The 17,866-nt window shown below is 35.6% G+C and overlaps 1 protein-coding gene across 1 annotated transcript in view; it reads left to right on the forward strand.

Annotated features, from left to right (window-relative positions):
• The window catches only part of qin (tudor domain-containing protein qin), a 571,075-nt gene that overhangs the window by 435,338 nt on the left and 117,871 nt on the right, over positions 1-17,866 (forward strand). Inside the window, exon 29 of the mRNA XM_090381133.1 lies at positions 2,077-2,216. Within this exon, the coding sequence (XP_090237259.1) occupies positions 2,077-2,216 (140 nt within the window). The remainder of the gene's footprint in view (positions 1-2,076; positions 2,217-17,866) is intronic.

Genomic DNA, 17,866 nt, shown 5'->3' on the forward strand with positions numbered 1-17,866 from the left:
ACCAGACTACATCTTTGACAGATTTTAAACTGGAAAATGCACATCAGCAATCTGAGGAGCCTGTACTCCTTGATGCATGTCATTATCACTTAATTAAATATTTATTATGAAGAAAAAGTGACACTATGGACAGAGCAATTTCAGCATTCATTGTGAGAGGGTAGCTGGTGTTGTTTACTGATTAAAAAAAAAAAAAAAAAAAAAAAAACATTTAAAAAAATCTATATTGGAGAGTCATGCTCATAATTGTGCCTATACAGTAAACCCCTGCTATTCTCAGTATCTGTATTCGCGGTTTCGCGTATTCACGATCGCCGATTTAATATAAAATGAAACCTTAAAAAATGTGAATTTTAAAGTGCCATGAATATTTTCCACCATAAAAAAACATGGGCGTGGCTAAAATTATCTTTCCCGGTCAAAACAGCGCTCAGTGGGTGGGGGGGAGAAGGGTGACAAAATCGCGAGCGTGGATGTTTCTCACTAATCCTTGTTCAATATGTGTTATGCGCTTGTTATGGAAGGTTTCGTCGTTTGCTTTTAATTTATATGCTTATAAATTGAATAAATTTATCAATTTATAAATTGATATGCTTATAAAAGTGATAAATCTACCTTTTTGCAGTGTAAAACAGACTTTTTCGAGTGTGTTAACGGAAGAAAGTGATTTTTTTGTGGACAAGTTCTTTCTAACCCCTACAAAAATATGACTATGAATAACAAGAGAAATGTGAAAAGATCAAAGAAGGTGATGACATTAGCGAATAAAATTGAGTTATTAGATAAAATTTCTAATGGTGAAAGTGTCTCCTCAGTGGCAAAACATTATAAAATCAATGAGTCAACGGTACGATCAATCAAGAAATCGGAAGAAAAAATCCGCCGTAGTGTCCGTGAAAATGCGCTATTTACTTCAAAAATTTGCTCTGTAACTCTGTGATGTTAAATTATAAAAAATGGAAAAGGCTTTAAATCTGTGGATAGAAGACCGAACTCAAAATAAAATTCCGTTAAGTTCACTCATCATTCGTGAAAACGCAAAACTTCTTATCAACGCTTTAGCGAAACTGGTGATAGCACTGGCGGGATAGGTTTTTTAGTTAGCAAAGATGCTGGTTTGAAAGATTTGTTTGAAATTTCTAATAAATATTACATTTAATATTAAATTGTTTCTTATTTTCATTTCGATGCCATATGCTTGCATTTCACTATGTACTGTCTATGTACATAGTCATATTATGAAGGTACATATAGTATTATATGTACCTTTTTGTCTATTTTGTCTATGTATGTATTTTGTCTATTGTTGTTATTGCCTAATTTTGTCTATGTATGTATATACATAGACAAAATTTTAGACTAGTTTTTCTTATATATTTCATACTTTGGAACGGAACCCCTTTATTAATATGGGAGCCATAACTCAGTATTCGCGTTTTCGGTATACGCGGCATTTCTCAGGAACGTAACCCCCGCTATTCGCGGGGGTTTACTGTATTTCTCAAAAATAGGGTTTACTTATTTTCTTTCTTTCAGAATCATAATAAAGCCTTAAAGTGCACTTGAGCTATTATTATTCACTTTATTTATGTTATATTCTATTTTTCTTCTATTGGTCATAAATGATTTAATCATAATTTGTATGTTATTTATGCACTTTTTTTAAAATAATTCTTCAGTAAAAGTAAATTCTATGCATTGACCAGTTATTCCCTAATCTCAGAGAGAAGTTTCAAATATATACAGTTAGTTTTTCTGGTCTCTCTCTCTCTCTCTCTCTCCATCAGGGAGAAATACAGGTTTGGATTTCTTCTGCAGGTGGAGAATTTTTGAAATCTAATTCACTCAAGGATGCAATTAGCTGATCTGAAGTGAAGGAAGATTACATCCACCCTCATTTATTATTTTATATATATCATCCTGTGAACAAACATGTATGCATGCTTGCTTTTCACAACATCCTTGGGTTGTTTTTTTTTTTTTTTTTTTTTCCCATGTAATATTACTTACTAATCAAGTGACTTCTCACAATTTATAATTATAAATGTAATTATATTAGTATAACATAATACTTAGGGTGAAGTAGAAGATGGTTCTTTGCCGATAGATCTTCTTCTGAAAGAAATGACTGGTGGTGCCCTTGAACCTCTTATTGAAGATTACAAAAGTATCACTGATCAGCTTATCGAGAAAGGCTATGCTCTTCCAACTAAAATGTATGTAATTCATTCTGATCTTAATTTATGTTATATCTGGCGAGATTTAGTATTTTAAATTTTCATTTAGGATTAAAAGTTTTAACATGTGTTAAAGTCAATAAATCCATTTTCTAAGATACTTATAATGTAGATGACTATAAATACTTTCTCGTTATGAACTTGCACTATCTTTCTCACATGATCCAATGCTCTGTAATTTGAGCTGACACTTCCATGATGATTATTTCAAAGATACTTCTTACTCTTTAATTGTTAACAATCACAAAGCATAAGGTAAGTATTTTCGGGCACATTTGAAGAGTACTGAATGTGACATCTCACACAAAATGAACTTTTTAAAAAAATAATAAATAAATATTTATATATAGATGACTAGTTGGTTATGTTAATAAATCTATAATCAATTGTTGATAAACCTAGTGGTGTAAAAAGTTTAAAAAATAAAAATTTCATGGTGTTAAAAGGGTTAAAATATGAGGACACTGCTGTAAATTAGCACATAGACATATTTGACAAATACTGATATGTGGATTACTCTTTTTGTATTTAAATGGCCCAACTTGGGAATCACCTGATATCTGCAGAACTATAATTAAACCCAAAATTCACCTCAGCTAACCATCATTAAAAAGTAATCAGAAAATATCAAAAAAAAATCTGTTAATCTTGACTCAATTTTTCAAACAATGAGGATCTCTTTCTTTGCATCAAAGTGTAGATCGGGGCATTAAAAAAAAAGAAATCGCTTTAAATTTTGGTATCAAGTAGTGTGTCAACAATTCTGAAAAGCTGTGTTTCAATTCTATTAGGGAGTCCACAAGGATCAGTTGGCCCATTGTTTTTCATTATTTATTAACTATATTGGTGAAGGCATATACTTAATATTTAAGTTTGGAGATAAAACAATTGTTAGGCAGGGTGGTTAATTGCAATAATCAGTGTTTGCTACTGCAAGATTTGGGAAAATTAGGCAGATGGGATGAAAAGTTTTAATATTGACAAATACAAGGTACTACATGTGAACAGTAATCGCAGAATGATATACGAAGTGTGTGGTACTATACCCAAGATCGGAGAGGGGAAAAGACTTCATGTCCTTACTGTCCAGTTGCACAGGTATGTACAACCCTTCAGTAAGAATATGAAGTCTTTGAGACAGTGAAGATAGTCTGCTAGGACAGCTTATTCCTGTATATCATTGACAAATGATATATATAAGAATTTTACCAGCAGGGATAAGGAGGTAATTATTCTGCTGTGTAAGGTACTGTATGTTATATTGTTCAATTATTGAATATACTAGAAAGAAGGATAGGAGTGGATTGGAAGGACAGAAGAATGATTAGTTGATTGTATTGAGGACAAAAAGTAATAGTGAAGGTTGGAGAAAGCAATGCTGTGAAAGTGTTAGTGATAGGAAGAGGTGTGAAACAGGGGTGTTTTTTTGTCCCTGACTTTATTTAACACACACACACACACACACACACACACATATATATATATATATATATATATATATATATATATATATATATATATATATATATATAGTAGTAATATAAAACTTTAAAGAAGCAAAATAAGCAGAACAAGGAAATAATAAAAGTTATTGTATGTCTAATGCTCCAAAACACACGGTGCAGCAGTAAAGGAAGCAAAAGGATATTAAGTAATGTGCGGTTTGCAAAATAAATAAAGTGTTTGTGAAAATGGAAATTAAAAGTGCACAAAGTGCCTGAACTAAGAGAAGTTTAAGGGATAGTCGAAAGTGGAAGTGAAGTAGTGGTTAAACAGGTGAAAGAATTTAGAAAACCTAGTACAAAAATGAACTGGGACTGAGGAAGCAAGCAATATACAAAAATAATAAATAACATAGAAATAAATAAATAAATAACACTGTATTCAGATATGGGAGATATGGGAATTTTAGCAAGAGGTCGAATCAGGGGATGGCAAATATGCAAAATCTGAATATAGTAAATGAAAATATGATACATAGCCAGGAAATTCAACAGGGGGCTACTCCTGACCGTGTATCAGGCACTCCATTCTAAACTTGCCTGTAGTATTAGAAAGAGGGGATTGCAAATATGCTGCCTTTATCGTAATACTAATAGACAAGGTAGTCCAAGTGCAGTGTAAAAATTAAGTTAATGTACTTCAAAATAAGTACAAATTTACAAAAGTGTAGTGTGAAATATAATACAAATGTATGTGAAGTGCAGGTGAAAGGTAATTAAATTTACGTGGTTGAAAATTTAAATTCAGATATAAAGCAGTGAAATTTGATCAAAAAAGTGTGGACAGGCAAATGGTATAGGGAATGGTAAAATTTTTTGGGTGGGGAAGGGGGAGGGGAGAAAAAGATGGTCAAAAGAAGGCGAAAGTAGAGATAGGATTGGGGATAGACCGAGCGTTCGTATCACCCTCGTATTACACTAATAGTTTTATGAACAACGAAAAAAAAATAGAAAAAGACAGTATAAAGATAAAAAGTGTAGAAAAAGTCATTAAAAATACTGAACTTACTGGGTGTGTAAGGCCCAACCTTAAAGAAAGGGTCCTGGTATAAGCAAGCATTAGTAAAAATGGGTGTTAATACTATAGGCTTGTAGAGAAGCGAAACCGAAACTAAAAGTGGGATTTACCTGGAGTCATTAAGTCAAGCAGAGGAGTGACATATACAGCCAAGATGCAAAAGGGGGAATGGGAAAGATGGCCTAAAAGCATGAAACACCGGACAAAAGGCCGCAGGAATACCAATATGTGAAGGAACATGTGAAACAGAAAGTAGAACAAGAATAATTCTGATCTACAGGAGATAAAATTCTGGTAAAATTTAAATTATCAGAGAACAGGGTTTATAGAACATGGCTCCAAATTTCCAAGATGACAAACCGCTATAGAAAGAGAAATGCTCAGTTTGGCTAAATCTGAGAAATGCTCAGGTTTAGTGAATCCATTGAAGAGTGTGACAAAAAATCTGGTAGGAAAAAAACTTTGACAGCAACAGAATATTCATTCCATTGATAAAATTTATTACACCAAATAAAAGGCTTGGTTAATTGATGCAAGGCTACCAGACAGTAGATCTGAGACCAGTGTCAGAGAAGCAAAGTGCCAAACCTAGCAGTTTGGCACTTTGTTATCAGGGAAGATGCTACACTTAATAAGTCCAGGAATAAAAAGCCAAATGTACAGGATTCCAAAAAGTAGATAGGACGAATTCAAACAAAATGTGTGAAAAACTTGGAGAGTAAAGCAACAGTAATCTCATTCCAAGAAAGAACCTTAAACGGAAGTCATGAACAGTGATTACTAAGTAGTGGAAATCCCACCAAATAATATACAACTGTACAATACCTTTAACACGGGCAGGTGCCAAGCAAATCGAAATCGGATTCATTTTTAATTGTAGAAGAAACTATGCTGAAACAGTATTTGATGGAAAAGGGAGGTATATTATTATTTAAAAGCTTATTATAAAAAACTTTTATTGCTTTGCCGAAAAGGATATGGTTGCTGCATATGTTGGCTAATCTGATAGCTTGAATACAAATAGTATTTTTGTGAATTTTATAGGAAATATTAGATTGCCAATTTGTGAGGTAAATGACCTCAAAAAAAGGCACCTCCGTAGCCAGGTGGGCAGGAGCAGCAGTGTGTAGTATACGCTTCTTGATTAGACCAGGGTTCGGGCCCGTGACCACCAAATGCGGAGGATGCAGAAAGGTCAGGGAATGACCACCGCATATCTCAGGAGCAATATGGCTTTAGTTGCTAATGATCCTAAAAACCAAATAATAACAACAACAACCTCAAAAAAAAAAAAAAAAAAACAGATATTCATGTGTTGTTGTGGCAGACCTCAGGGTTTCCCCCATTAGCCACTATTGTACTCCTTGTGTTGTGAGGCTCACGCCAAAACCGGCCATTTGTATGTATTGTGTTGGGTGTGTAAATGTTATGCTGTATTCTGTTGTTATGTAGTCAGCCGGTACATGGCTCTTAGCAGGTGGGAAGCAGCAACACCTGGTCACAGCATCTCATCCCCCATCCCCACCACGTGGAGGCAGCCAGGATCTACTACCTTCATGCTAGTCTGTACTGGAACAAAGTTCCAGGATAGACAAAGTTACAAGAAAAGGAAAATGGGAATAGCTGGAAAAGTTTGGGGTGGTGGGAAAGGAAAGTGCAGCGAGGGGTCAGAGAAGGGACCCGCCGTAATAAAAGGAAGTTAAGAGAAATTGAGAAAAGATAAAAGAGAAAAAAAAAGAGGAGGTGGAGGCAATTTTCAGCTTTTGTAGAAGCCACATTTCGTGGTGTAATCCTATCCTAAATTAGGATTAGCAATTCCTATCCTGTGAGCAGGATTAGATGTTGAGGCGTGTCCTCAATAGATCCTTCAGCTTGAAGGGTAGCTCTTCCAACGTTGAAGATTTCTTTAGCACTCCCATCGTTTGATAGGAGATCCTCTTGGTGCAAAGTCATATCAGAACTCTACGACAGACCAGGAGGGGGGAGTTCGGTAGTTGCAGCAATCCTTAATTTCACTGTTAGGTATCCAATGGCATGGCACAGCTGAAGCACTAGAGTCAAACTACATACTACATACACTATTTACGATTTCTAACACAGTAGGTTCGTCACTCCAATCAATAAGGATTTATTCAGGAAGTAACAGTTGAAGATTTTATGATATATTGAAATCCAATGTATTAATCAATTCTATCTAGATAGCAGTTCTTGTGAAAGTCTGCAAAGAGAATGTCAGTCCTTGTTCAAGTCTTTCTCTTGATCCAGGTTCAGGCTATCTCAGGGGAGCAGCTCTCGATTCCTCTCCTCGTTTAAATGCTCATGTTACAAATAAGTTAAAAGCTTCAAATGCATCTTGTGGTGATTGGTTCAGCAAAGGTTTATTTTCCCTGTCATAGAAATGAGTAATGAGGTGTAGTTCATTCCGTAAGTCGGTATAATAGTGACACTCCAAAAGAATATGATCTACATCCTCTTCACCTCCACAGAGACAAAGAGGGGAAGGAGACAGTCCAAGTATATATAGCTTGCTATTGAGGCTGCCTTGACCTGACAAAAGGTATGTTCCATATAGTCCAGGAGCAAACCACAATAGTTCCCTTTTCCTGAATTCCCTTACATTAGGCAAATAATCTCTTGTCACCTTTCCTGTCTCCAATACAGACCAGTCAGCCTACCACTTATTAACATAAATAGTATACAATCTTTCCTTTTCAGTTGTTATTGAACATTCAGCTCATATTATATTGGCATCCTTCCTGTCAGGACCTGCAACGCTGCGGTAGAAATTGTTCTACAAGCTCTCAATAACATAAGTAGGGCAGCATGCTGGGCTTGCAATAGCTGTTTGATAATGGACAAGAATATGCAGTTATAATACAATCTCAGTGAGTGACCTTTAAGACCCCACTCTTGTCATGTTACTTGTCTCAATCTAGATAATAATGACTTGCATTTTTCTTTAATGTATTTTGCATGGGGTATAAAGCTCAGTCCATCATCCAAAATAATCCCCAAGTATTTTGTGGTTGAACTGTATTTAATATCTTGTCCTTTATATTTTATTTGAGGGTGACGTCCTCTGTCTAACGTGCCTTTAAGCAACATATGGGACATTTTACTTGTAGATATCTGGAGTTTATGCTTGTTAGACCACTCAGACAGCTCCTGCAGTACCTCAAAGTTAAAATTGTTTCTTTTGTCATAAATGTTAATAAGATGAGGAACTGCATCATTGCAGAGTGTAATTTCCAGATCAAGGAAGTTGGCCATGCAATTATCACTATTTTCTTTATTGAGTTTAAGTTCAGAGGGGTAAATATTTGTAGCTAAGCGTTCAAAATCATAATTTAAAACTAAGATGTCATCAACATACCGGAAAGCTAAATATTTATGATTGGGATTGCTAGTAAAAAATAATTCCTCATAGTAGTGTAAAAACAGATTAGAGACAAGGCTGGAAATTTGTGAACCTATGGGAACTCCAATTATTTGTTGAGTATTAGCATTAGCATTAGTAGAGCCATATGATGCAAGAAAGCAAGCTAATTCAGCATCAGCCAAAAAAAAAAAAAAAAAAAAAAAAACACTACTCCCATTTCACCTCTCCGTTCGTTCGAAATACCTGTCCAGCTGAGCCTTAAATTTGTTTAGGCTATCAACTTCAACAACAAGTGATGGAAGTCTATTCCACAAACCAACTGCCCGCTGGCTAAAGGCAAATTTCCACACATCTATCCGACATCCGTCCTTCCTCAATTTGAATTTATGCCCTCTCAGGTGATTATTCTGAGCAAGAGGAAGAATCCCATCGGCATTGAGCATGCTCAAGCCATTCAAAGCCTTATACACCTCAATCAGATCACCTCGCCGATGCCTAGTCTCCAGATTCTGTAATTTGCAAAACTTAAGCCTTTCTTCGTAAGAGCAACCCTGAGTATGCAAAGATTGACAAGGTTGTCCCTAGTAGTAGTAGTAGTGGCATGTGATGCAAGAAAGCAAATGTATGAGCTTATGCAGCATCAGCCAAAAAAAAAAAAAAAAAATCACAAATGCCTGTCCAGTTCCTCCTTAAATTTATTCAACCTATCAACTTCCACAACGACAGATGGAAGTTTGTTCCAGCAATTAACCACCCGCTGGCTAAAGGCAAATTTCTGCACATCTAATCTACATCTGTCTTTTCTTAATTTGAATTTATGCCCCCTTAGGTTGGTAATCTGAACAAGTGGAAGGATCCCATCAGAATTCAGCGTGCTGAACCCATTCAAGGCCTTATACACCTCAATCATATCACCGCGCAGGTGCCTAGTCTCCAGCCACTGCAATTTGCAAAACTTAAGCCTCTCTTGATAAGAGGATCCCTTCATTCCCCTCACCAATCTTGTTGACCTTCTCTGTACACGCTCAAGTAAATCTACATCCTTCCTAAAATGAGGCCTTCAGACCTGTACGCAGTACTCAAGGCGTGGCCTGACCATTGCCTTATACAGAGGGATAATCACCTCCTTTTCCCTGCTAGCAAAATTCCTATATATCATTGACAAAACCTCATGACCTGCCCTGGCAGCCTGTCTGCATTGCTCAGAAAACTTCATGTCTGCCTGCACAATTACTCCCAGGTCTTTTTCATTTTCTGCAACCTTAAGTGTAGTACCACACAGTTGGTACGTTTCTCTGGGGTTACTTCTACCCATATACAGTACTTTGCATTTGTCAAGGTTAAACTTCAGTTGCCACTTCTTAGCCCATCTGCCCAAATTATCTAGATCCTGTTGCAGTAGTACACTGCCATTACTGTCATTAGCAACCCTGCCAACCTTTGTATAATCTGCAAACTTCGACACTAAGCCTGATATACCTTCATCAATATCATTGATAAATATACAAAACAACAGTGGACCCAACACTGAACCCTGTGGGACTCCACTAATAACATTAGTCCAAGAAGAGCAGCACCCATTGATTACCACCCTCTGTCTTCTCCCACTTAACCATCCTTTTATCCATTGTAGCAACTTACCCTTAATACCATTCTGCTCCAATTTGTACAATAGTCTTCCATGCGCAACAGTGTCAAAAGCTTTCCTGAAACCCAAGTATATGATATCAAAATTATTTTTGCATCCAGTTCCTTTGTAACCACATCATAATATCGTATCAAATTTGTCAGACAAGACTTTCTCTTAACAAACCCATGCTGTGTCTGAATTATTGCTGCAGACTTGTCTAGATGATCCTGCAATGCATCTTTAACCAGTGACTCCATTATTTTACCTGGAACAGAAGTTAAACTAACTGGTCTGTAATTACTCGTGTCACCCTTCGATCCCCCTTTTGTGAATTGGGGATACATTTGCACATCTCCAATCTGTGGGGACCTCCCCTGAGTCCAAGGATGCTCTCGTAATTATGACTAAGGGTTTGCTTACTTCCTTTGCCGCCTCCTTTAATATAACTGGATAGATCCAATCCAACCAAGTGCCTTTCTTATGTTTAACTTCAACAATTTCTCCTCCACTTTGCTCTCCATTATTACAAAATCATTAAACACCCTTGTACAATTTTGATGACCTTCTAGCATTTTCAAACCTTAATAACTCCTCATGTGTGAATGCAGATGCAAAATACTCATTCAGTTTGTTTGCTATATGAGCAGGATCATCAACAGTCAAACCATCGATATCAAGTGGACCAATTAGATTCATCCCCTTCCTTTTAGAGTTTATATAAGTAAAGAAATCCTTGCTGTTTTTCTTAGTGTCCTTTGCAAAAGATTTCTCTTAATCTGCCTTCGCCTGCCTAACCTCCTTTGTCACCTGATTACAGACTAGCTTATATCTGCCATAGGCTTCTGAGTCGCTTGATAATTTATATGCATCCCATGCATTTTTTTTCTCTATTACTTGTCTCATTAGTTCATTAGATAACCATTTAGGCCTAAACCTTGAACAATATTTCTTAATAGGTATGAAACTTTTAGTATCTTCCATGATTAATTCCTTGAATGCTTCCCACTTATAATTTGCTGTTGGTAACATCATCAGTTGATCCCACTGTAGTTAAAATTTTTAATTGAACTAATTAAAAATATATATCTGGGGACAGCGGTGAAGTAGCTGGAGTGGCACATAAGAAAACATAAGAGGAAGAAAAAATTCATGTTATTGTACTGTAAAAGCTGATATATATTTTTCAGCCCTGGTTATTATAGATCACTTCATTGGTGCCGACCGCTTCTTCTCGTATTCAGTCTTTCTCCTTTATTGTGTTCACTGTTGCCACGGACAAATCTGAATTCCGCGTGATACTTGTTAACATTTGGCCATTTTCATATATCCTTATTATTTTAATTTTCTGATCCAAATCGATTGCTTTCCTTTTCTTTCCTATTTGTTACGATGTTGATTTTAAATCTAATCGCTTCCCTTTATTTTTTACAATGTCGCTTTTGGTTTGGTCACCAACATTATAATGGTTCTTTAGATTTTTAACGGAGGCACCATTTTTAAACTTTTGAACAATTTCAAGTTTTTGTTTAATTGAAAGCACAACTCTTGCATTTGCCCATCATTTTTGAGATTTCTAAAAAAAAGAATTACCACTTTCCTGACATAAAAAAACGAAACAAAATTTGTCTTTTTGTGGTGCGACAGAACACAACAATCGACGCACTAAAACAAATTAAATATTTGGTCTCTCTCTCTCTCTCTTTTTTTTTTTTTTCTCTTTTTTTTTTTTTGGAGGGGTTGCAAGATAATAGGCACACAAATCTCCCCGTGACGACTTATAATGCTGCTGCTTCTCCCTTGTTTACAAATTTGCTGCAAAATATCTGTTTATACCTATTCTAGTTATTACTTCAATTTTATGATTTCTGGTTGATTTTTTATTTGGAATCTTAAAGTGTCCCAGTAAATCGAGAGTCTGCTGTATTGCCTAAAGAAAGATTTTTACTTTTTGATCTGTGTCCATTTATTCTGATGTTTAAAGAATTAGATGTTTGTCCTACATATTTGATGTTGCAAATTTTACATGTTAGGAAGTAGATAATGTTTTTTGTTTTACAAAAAGGTGCAATGGGAGGTTTCAGGGTTTTCCGTGGCAGGACAGGTAAGACAAAATTTATCCTTGCATTTAGAGAAAGAAGGAGTGTGATTTAGTATATGCAGATTACTTTCGTATTTAAGAAAGATGGAATTGAACGAGTCAGTGCCAAAAGTATGATTCTCCTGTGAGAAATTTAACTTGCTAACTTGCTAAAATTGCCCTCCCATATCTGAATACAGTGTTATTTACTTATTTCTATGTTATTTATTATTTTTTACTTTTATTTTTGTACAAATTTTTGTGTATATTTTTGTATGTTGCTTGCTTCCTCAGTCCCAGTTCATTTTTGTACTAGGTTTTTCAAATTCTTTCACCTGTTTAACCACTACTTCACTTCCACTTTCGACTATCCCTTAAACTTCTCTTAGTTCAGGCACTGTGTGTACTTTTCATTTCTATTTTCACAGACACTTTATTTATTTTACAAACCACACATTATATATATATATATATATATATATATATGTAAGAAATGAGTAAGAAATACATTTGGCAGAGGAAATGTGGATAAGGGAAAATTGGGATGAAGATGGTGGGGAGGGAGGTTATCAAGACGATGTGGTATCAGATTTTCTGAGGAAGGATTGGAATAATTGGTTAATAGGCTAAAGAAAGTGGTGATAGATTTGTGATGACAATAAATATTGAGAAAACAAAAGTTATGACAATGTGAAGAGAAGGGTTGAGTTAATCATTTTCACCTGTAACATAGCTTTTTCAAACCATAAGGGTTGTTCTTAGATACACAATCCATATGTACATGATCTGCCTGCTTACTACTTCCTTTGCGACTGATGAGTACAAACATTGTTTAGACCTCCTATCAAGGCCCGCAATCAGATAGCTATATAAACCTACAAAGTGTTTCTACCAATTCAATTGTTTTCTGACACAATTGTGCTAACTAGTATCCACTTCTAACGTGATTTTCATATTCTTTGTCTGACAATACCAACTCGCGGTTGTGTCAACAATTCATATATATTTTGTACTTTTACTGTAACTATATTGTGGCAAAACAATGACAAGATCTAAAATTTGTGGAAAATGTGTATGCTGCATATTTTGTAATTATATTGGGTAACCAAGAGAGAAATGTTTTGGTCTCCAATAAAGTGTGCCATACATGTGTGGAGGTCTTGCAGTTGTGGTAAATGAAAGTCATGACGTTTACCATTCCCATGGCATACAGGGAACTTTGGGATTATGTTAACAACTGCTACATTTTGTTCCACAAATGTAGTAGGTTATGTCATGAAGGACAAGCAGAGCATTGTGTACCCCAAAAATGTTCCTTATAGCGGAAATAATGTTGTGTTCCCCAATAACATTACTTCACTATAAGGCCAGTATCCCATTACCTGAACTACCAGTACACTTCCACCTGTTTACTTTGAACATATACCATTAGATCCCAAATCTGACATTTATGATTTAGATCAGGGATTCTCAATGGGCATGAAAAAATCATGGGTATTACAATAGTTTGTGGCCGTCCAGAGTTCAACCCTACCCGACAACATCTTATTCCTTAATATTTAATTTCTCTCATTGGGTTTTCTTTTCCCTTGAGACAACTGATTTTTAACATACAGTCAGTCCTCGTATAGCACGATAATTGTGTTCTTAGAAACCCTCGTGCAATATAAACAACAGGCCCTATGAGAAAAATAGGGTTAGGTGTCGACCACCCAAGATTGAACACACATTTGTAACCAAAACATTACCAAACACAATAAATTATCGCAATAAAATACGTATTTTATTACGACTATTACATAATAAAATATTGCTAATGCTTTTGCTTCCACCGTAAGCAAACTTGTTTTTTGTTTGATTTTCTATCCAAACAGATGACAGCCGTTCCATCTCTTTCAATTCCTTGTGTCTTAATCTAATGGATTTTAATTACACTTTGAGTTGTTCCTGCTATCAAAGTTGTTTTTATTTTCTCTGCATTCTTTGTAATTCTTGGCGTTGCCTCATTTATGTCTGTAGCATGTGCAATATCACGTGGTCTTTCATTTCGCTCAAAGATTTTCACAATTTTATATTTTTTCTCTATCGACAGAGGCAGATTGGCCATAAGCCTCACCAGAGGCCGGTGTGATTTCGGCCATAAACCATAGTATGAGGCCACTACAGATTTTTCCGGGTAAGAATATTTGATCCAGTCCGCCTCTGTTTATCGATATTGCTTTTCTTTTTCTCTCTGAATCTGCAGTGTCTTCACCAGGACGCTTCCTTTTCACACCTTTTTAAGTATTTTACTCATTTTTAGGGGATAAAGCGTAATTACAAAACAAGGAGGCACGCTTGATACACATAAACAAAGCTGTGCGCGTGTAGCAACTGAATAAACAACACTGTAAAGGCAGAGATTAACACCTCAACATTTTACTAAAGCGCATTTTTAGGGGTTACTACCATAAAACAATAAAAACAATTTCCAGTTGCGTTTCTGCTAGTGGAATCTGTTATAAACTGGTAGTAAACTCGATCTAATTGCATTTGCGATTATACAGATAGCTGGAATTGTTGGTTTTTACATTAATATGGTGAAATGTGTTCCCCCTTAAATGATATAAAACACAAATACATTTTCAGAATCTTCTCTTCATTCCTATCATGTTGGGGGTGATTCTGCGTTCGACTGCCATTTCTTGTAAACACAAAGGTGAATCGTGCATAAGCGAATTCAGTTCGTGTTATATAAGATATCATTTCCCCTATTTATAAATCGTGTATGATCGAATTCATGTAGTGTAAACACGTTATACGACGACTGACTGTACTCGTGTGTTCAAGAAGAGACATTGGAATTAAACTTACTAACATCATGCCAAACGTTGAACTTTTAGCTAAGAAGCATCAGGCTCAGGGATCCCATTGAATAAAATGAGAAAGTATAAAGTATTTTCTTGTTTAAAATTTCATGGGGCAATTAGGGAAAAAATTGTCTAAAAAAGCCCTTTAGGGGGCTTTTTTAGACAATTAAAATTTTTAGACAATAGCAATAATTAAAAAAAAAAGGTTGGGAAACACTGATTTAGATGATGATATCAACTGTTGTGACAAAGAAATTCATTATTCTGGACTACAACCGTTTATACAAAGTGAACTTGGCAATCTTGTGATAGATTTAAATCTACCTAAAATATTTGCAGAGCTTTTAGAAAATGGCTCCAGAAATAGTCTTTTCATGGTATAGGCATTGTGAAAAAGGATTGGTTCCCATTTTTCCAAAGCAGGCTCAGTGATATATTGCAACCATTTTTCTGCAGTTATGAACTTTTTTGGAATTTTCTACCAACCAACAGAAATATTTATTGACTTAACAAAGCCTAAAAGGAGTGCTTCATAATGGAAACAAATACTCATATGTATCCATTTCTTTAGCTCACTCAGCACACTTAAAAGAAAGATATGAAAATGTTAATCTTCTTTTGGAAAAAATTTAGTACCAAGATCATGGTTAGCTATTATGGAGAGATTTTAAAGTTATTGTTCTTCAACTTAGCCAACTTGATTATACATAAATGCCTTGCAATTATTCCACAAAAGGAGTGTCCTTTCTTTCGACACTGATTCCTGGTAGGTTAACATCTTTTTTTCAGGGTGAGTTTGAAAATCACCTCTGGCCCAGTAAATACAGTTGTTAATGATTTGAATGACCATTTAATTAGGACATTACTTTATCTCACTGTATACCCTGAAAATAACCAGCTTCACTGTCCTTCTGACAATACCATTCATGAAATTATACTAAATATGGACCATTTTCCTTTCATGTATGAAAGGTTTGAACTTTGTCCTTTAAGATCCTCAATACTCAACTCAGTTGACTGAAATGCATTTTAGTGAAGAATTCAGCACTGTCTTATTGACTTCTTTGATTACTGATTGTGTACTCTTTGAACGGATTGGATGTTTTCAGCTCTTCTTGATATTTTTTAAATGTTTCATGTAAGCAGGTTATTTTTTAGCTGTTGTTGTTGTTATTTGGTTTTTAGGAGCATTAGCAACTAAGGCCATATTGCTCCGGGATATGCGGTGGTCATTCCTTGACCTTTCCGCATACTCCATATTTGGTGGTGACGGGCTCGAACCCCGGTCTAATCAAGAAGCATGTGCTACGCACTGCTGATCCTTCCCACCTGGCTACGGAGGCGCCATTTTTTAGCTGATTGGCAATGTTATATATTGGCATTCTCATGCATGCTGAACCTCTTTAACATTTTCATACCTCCAAGAACCATTTCAGATGGCATTTCCTCTCTTTTAGTTGATTATTCTCCAAATTCAGTGGGTCACCAGTTAATCTGTAAACATGATAAAAACTTATTATAAACCCCGATTGTTTATTGTAGTTTTAAAATGAAAAACTTTTATTGGTCATTCTGACTCACTCAACCCAACAATAATTAGGAATATGTATATACAGATGACCCCTGTATAACACGGTACTTGTATAACATGGTTTCGCTCTAACATGGTTCAAGAATTTCGGTAAACCTTGCATAACAGGGTATTTTTGAGCTTTTGTGTGGAGGAAACCCTGATATTATGTTGGGTCTAATTTTTCAACTTTTGCACTCTTTTTGAATCCCCACTAGTCAAAAAAAAAAAAAAAATGATTGAGCAATCCCTGTATTTTATTTTGTTGGGAAATTCCCATGTTACATTCTGTGCTGTTGAACTTGTGGAGAAATCTAGATTTAAAAGTTTTACTACTATTTGATGGCACACCAGGCCATCCAAAAGATTTAAATCATCCAAACGTTGAAGTTATGTTCCATCCAAAAGATTTATGGGTAAAGTACCTGCCCGGCAACCCCAAGGTCGCGGGTTCGATTCCCGCCTCGGGCTTGGATCAAAGTACTGCAAAAACCTTGGGAGGTGCAATATGTCCACAGAAGCCGATGCGCCAACAACTACCAAATCAAAAAAAAAAAAAAAAAATCCAAAAGATTTAAGTCATTCAGATGTTGAAGTCCTACTGCCACAGTTGTACTGGGTTAATACAACCTCTTTCATTCAGCCATTAGATCAACACATTTTATCCACCTTTAAAACTCATTCCATCATAAAATCGTTATAGTGGATTTTGAAAAAAAATTGATTCAAAATCTATTGAAGTGATGGAGGCGTGGAAACATTTCTCAATTGTGGACTGTATCAGAATCTTGGCTTTATCGCTGAAAGAAGTAAAACCGTCAATGTTAAATGCATGTGGAAAAATGTATGTCCAGGGTCAGTTCATTCAGGAAGTATGATCGAGCGGGCAGAAAACAGAATCAGTGCTATAGAACTTGCTATGTTGGTAGGAGGGGAAGATTTTGATGATATGACTACTGAGGCCCTCGTGGGTAGTACAGTTGATAGAATTGCCCTCCTCCCCACACCGGCTGGAAAATACCAGTTTGAATCCTGTCAATGAAGGGAGGAATTTTTATGGGTCTTTTTCACAACATGACTGAGTTAGTTGGGCAAGGGTAGCATGGTTTTTTTCTCCCAGACACACGCAATTTATAGACAGTATACACAGAGTAACATTGCCTTAGTTGCCGATGCTCCTAAAAAAATAAAAAAAGATTTGCTTACTGAAGACGTTCAAGAATTACTGGTAGAAAATGAAGCCGGCGTAGTGTATTTTGGTGCAAATGGCATCAGAGGTCAAATCAAATCAATTCAGATAATGGTATCGCAGATGAAAATTCTAAACTTCCAAATTTTACACTAAAAGCATAGGGGAAAGCATTAAGTTAGCCGAGCAGTTAGATTCTTATTTTTTGAATGCAGATTCTTGAATGAAAGGAGCCCAAAGTTCAAAAGGGAGCTTCAAAAATGCTTAGTTCCATACAATGAAATTCACAAAGATTTATTAAGCAAACAAACCCAGATTACTGATTTTTTAAAGAGAGCAGAAGGTACACAAAATCTAGAATGGTGCATTTTTGTTAGTTTTGTTAACACTTTTTTTTTTTTTTTTTTTTAGCTTT

The sequence above is a fragment of the Mastigoproctus giganteus genome, chromosome 9 (genome assembly GCF_048544385.1).
Source record: "Mastigoproctus giganteus isolate SK-2022 chromosome 9, ASM4854438v1, whole genome shotgun sequence".
Lineage (NCBI taxonomy): Eukaryota > Metazoa > Arthropoda > Arachnida > Uropygi > Thelyphonidae > Mastigoproctus > Mastigoproctus giganteus.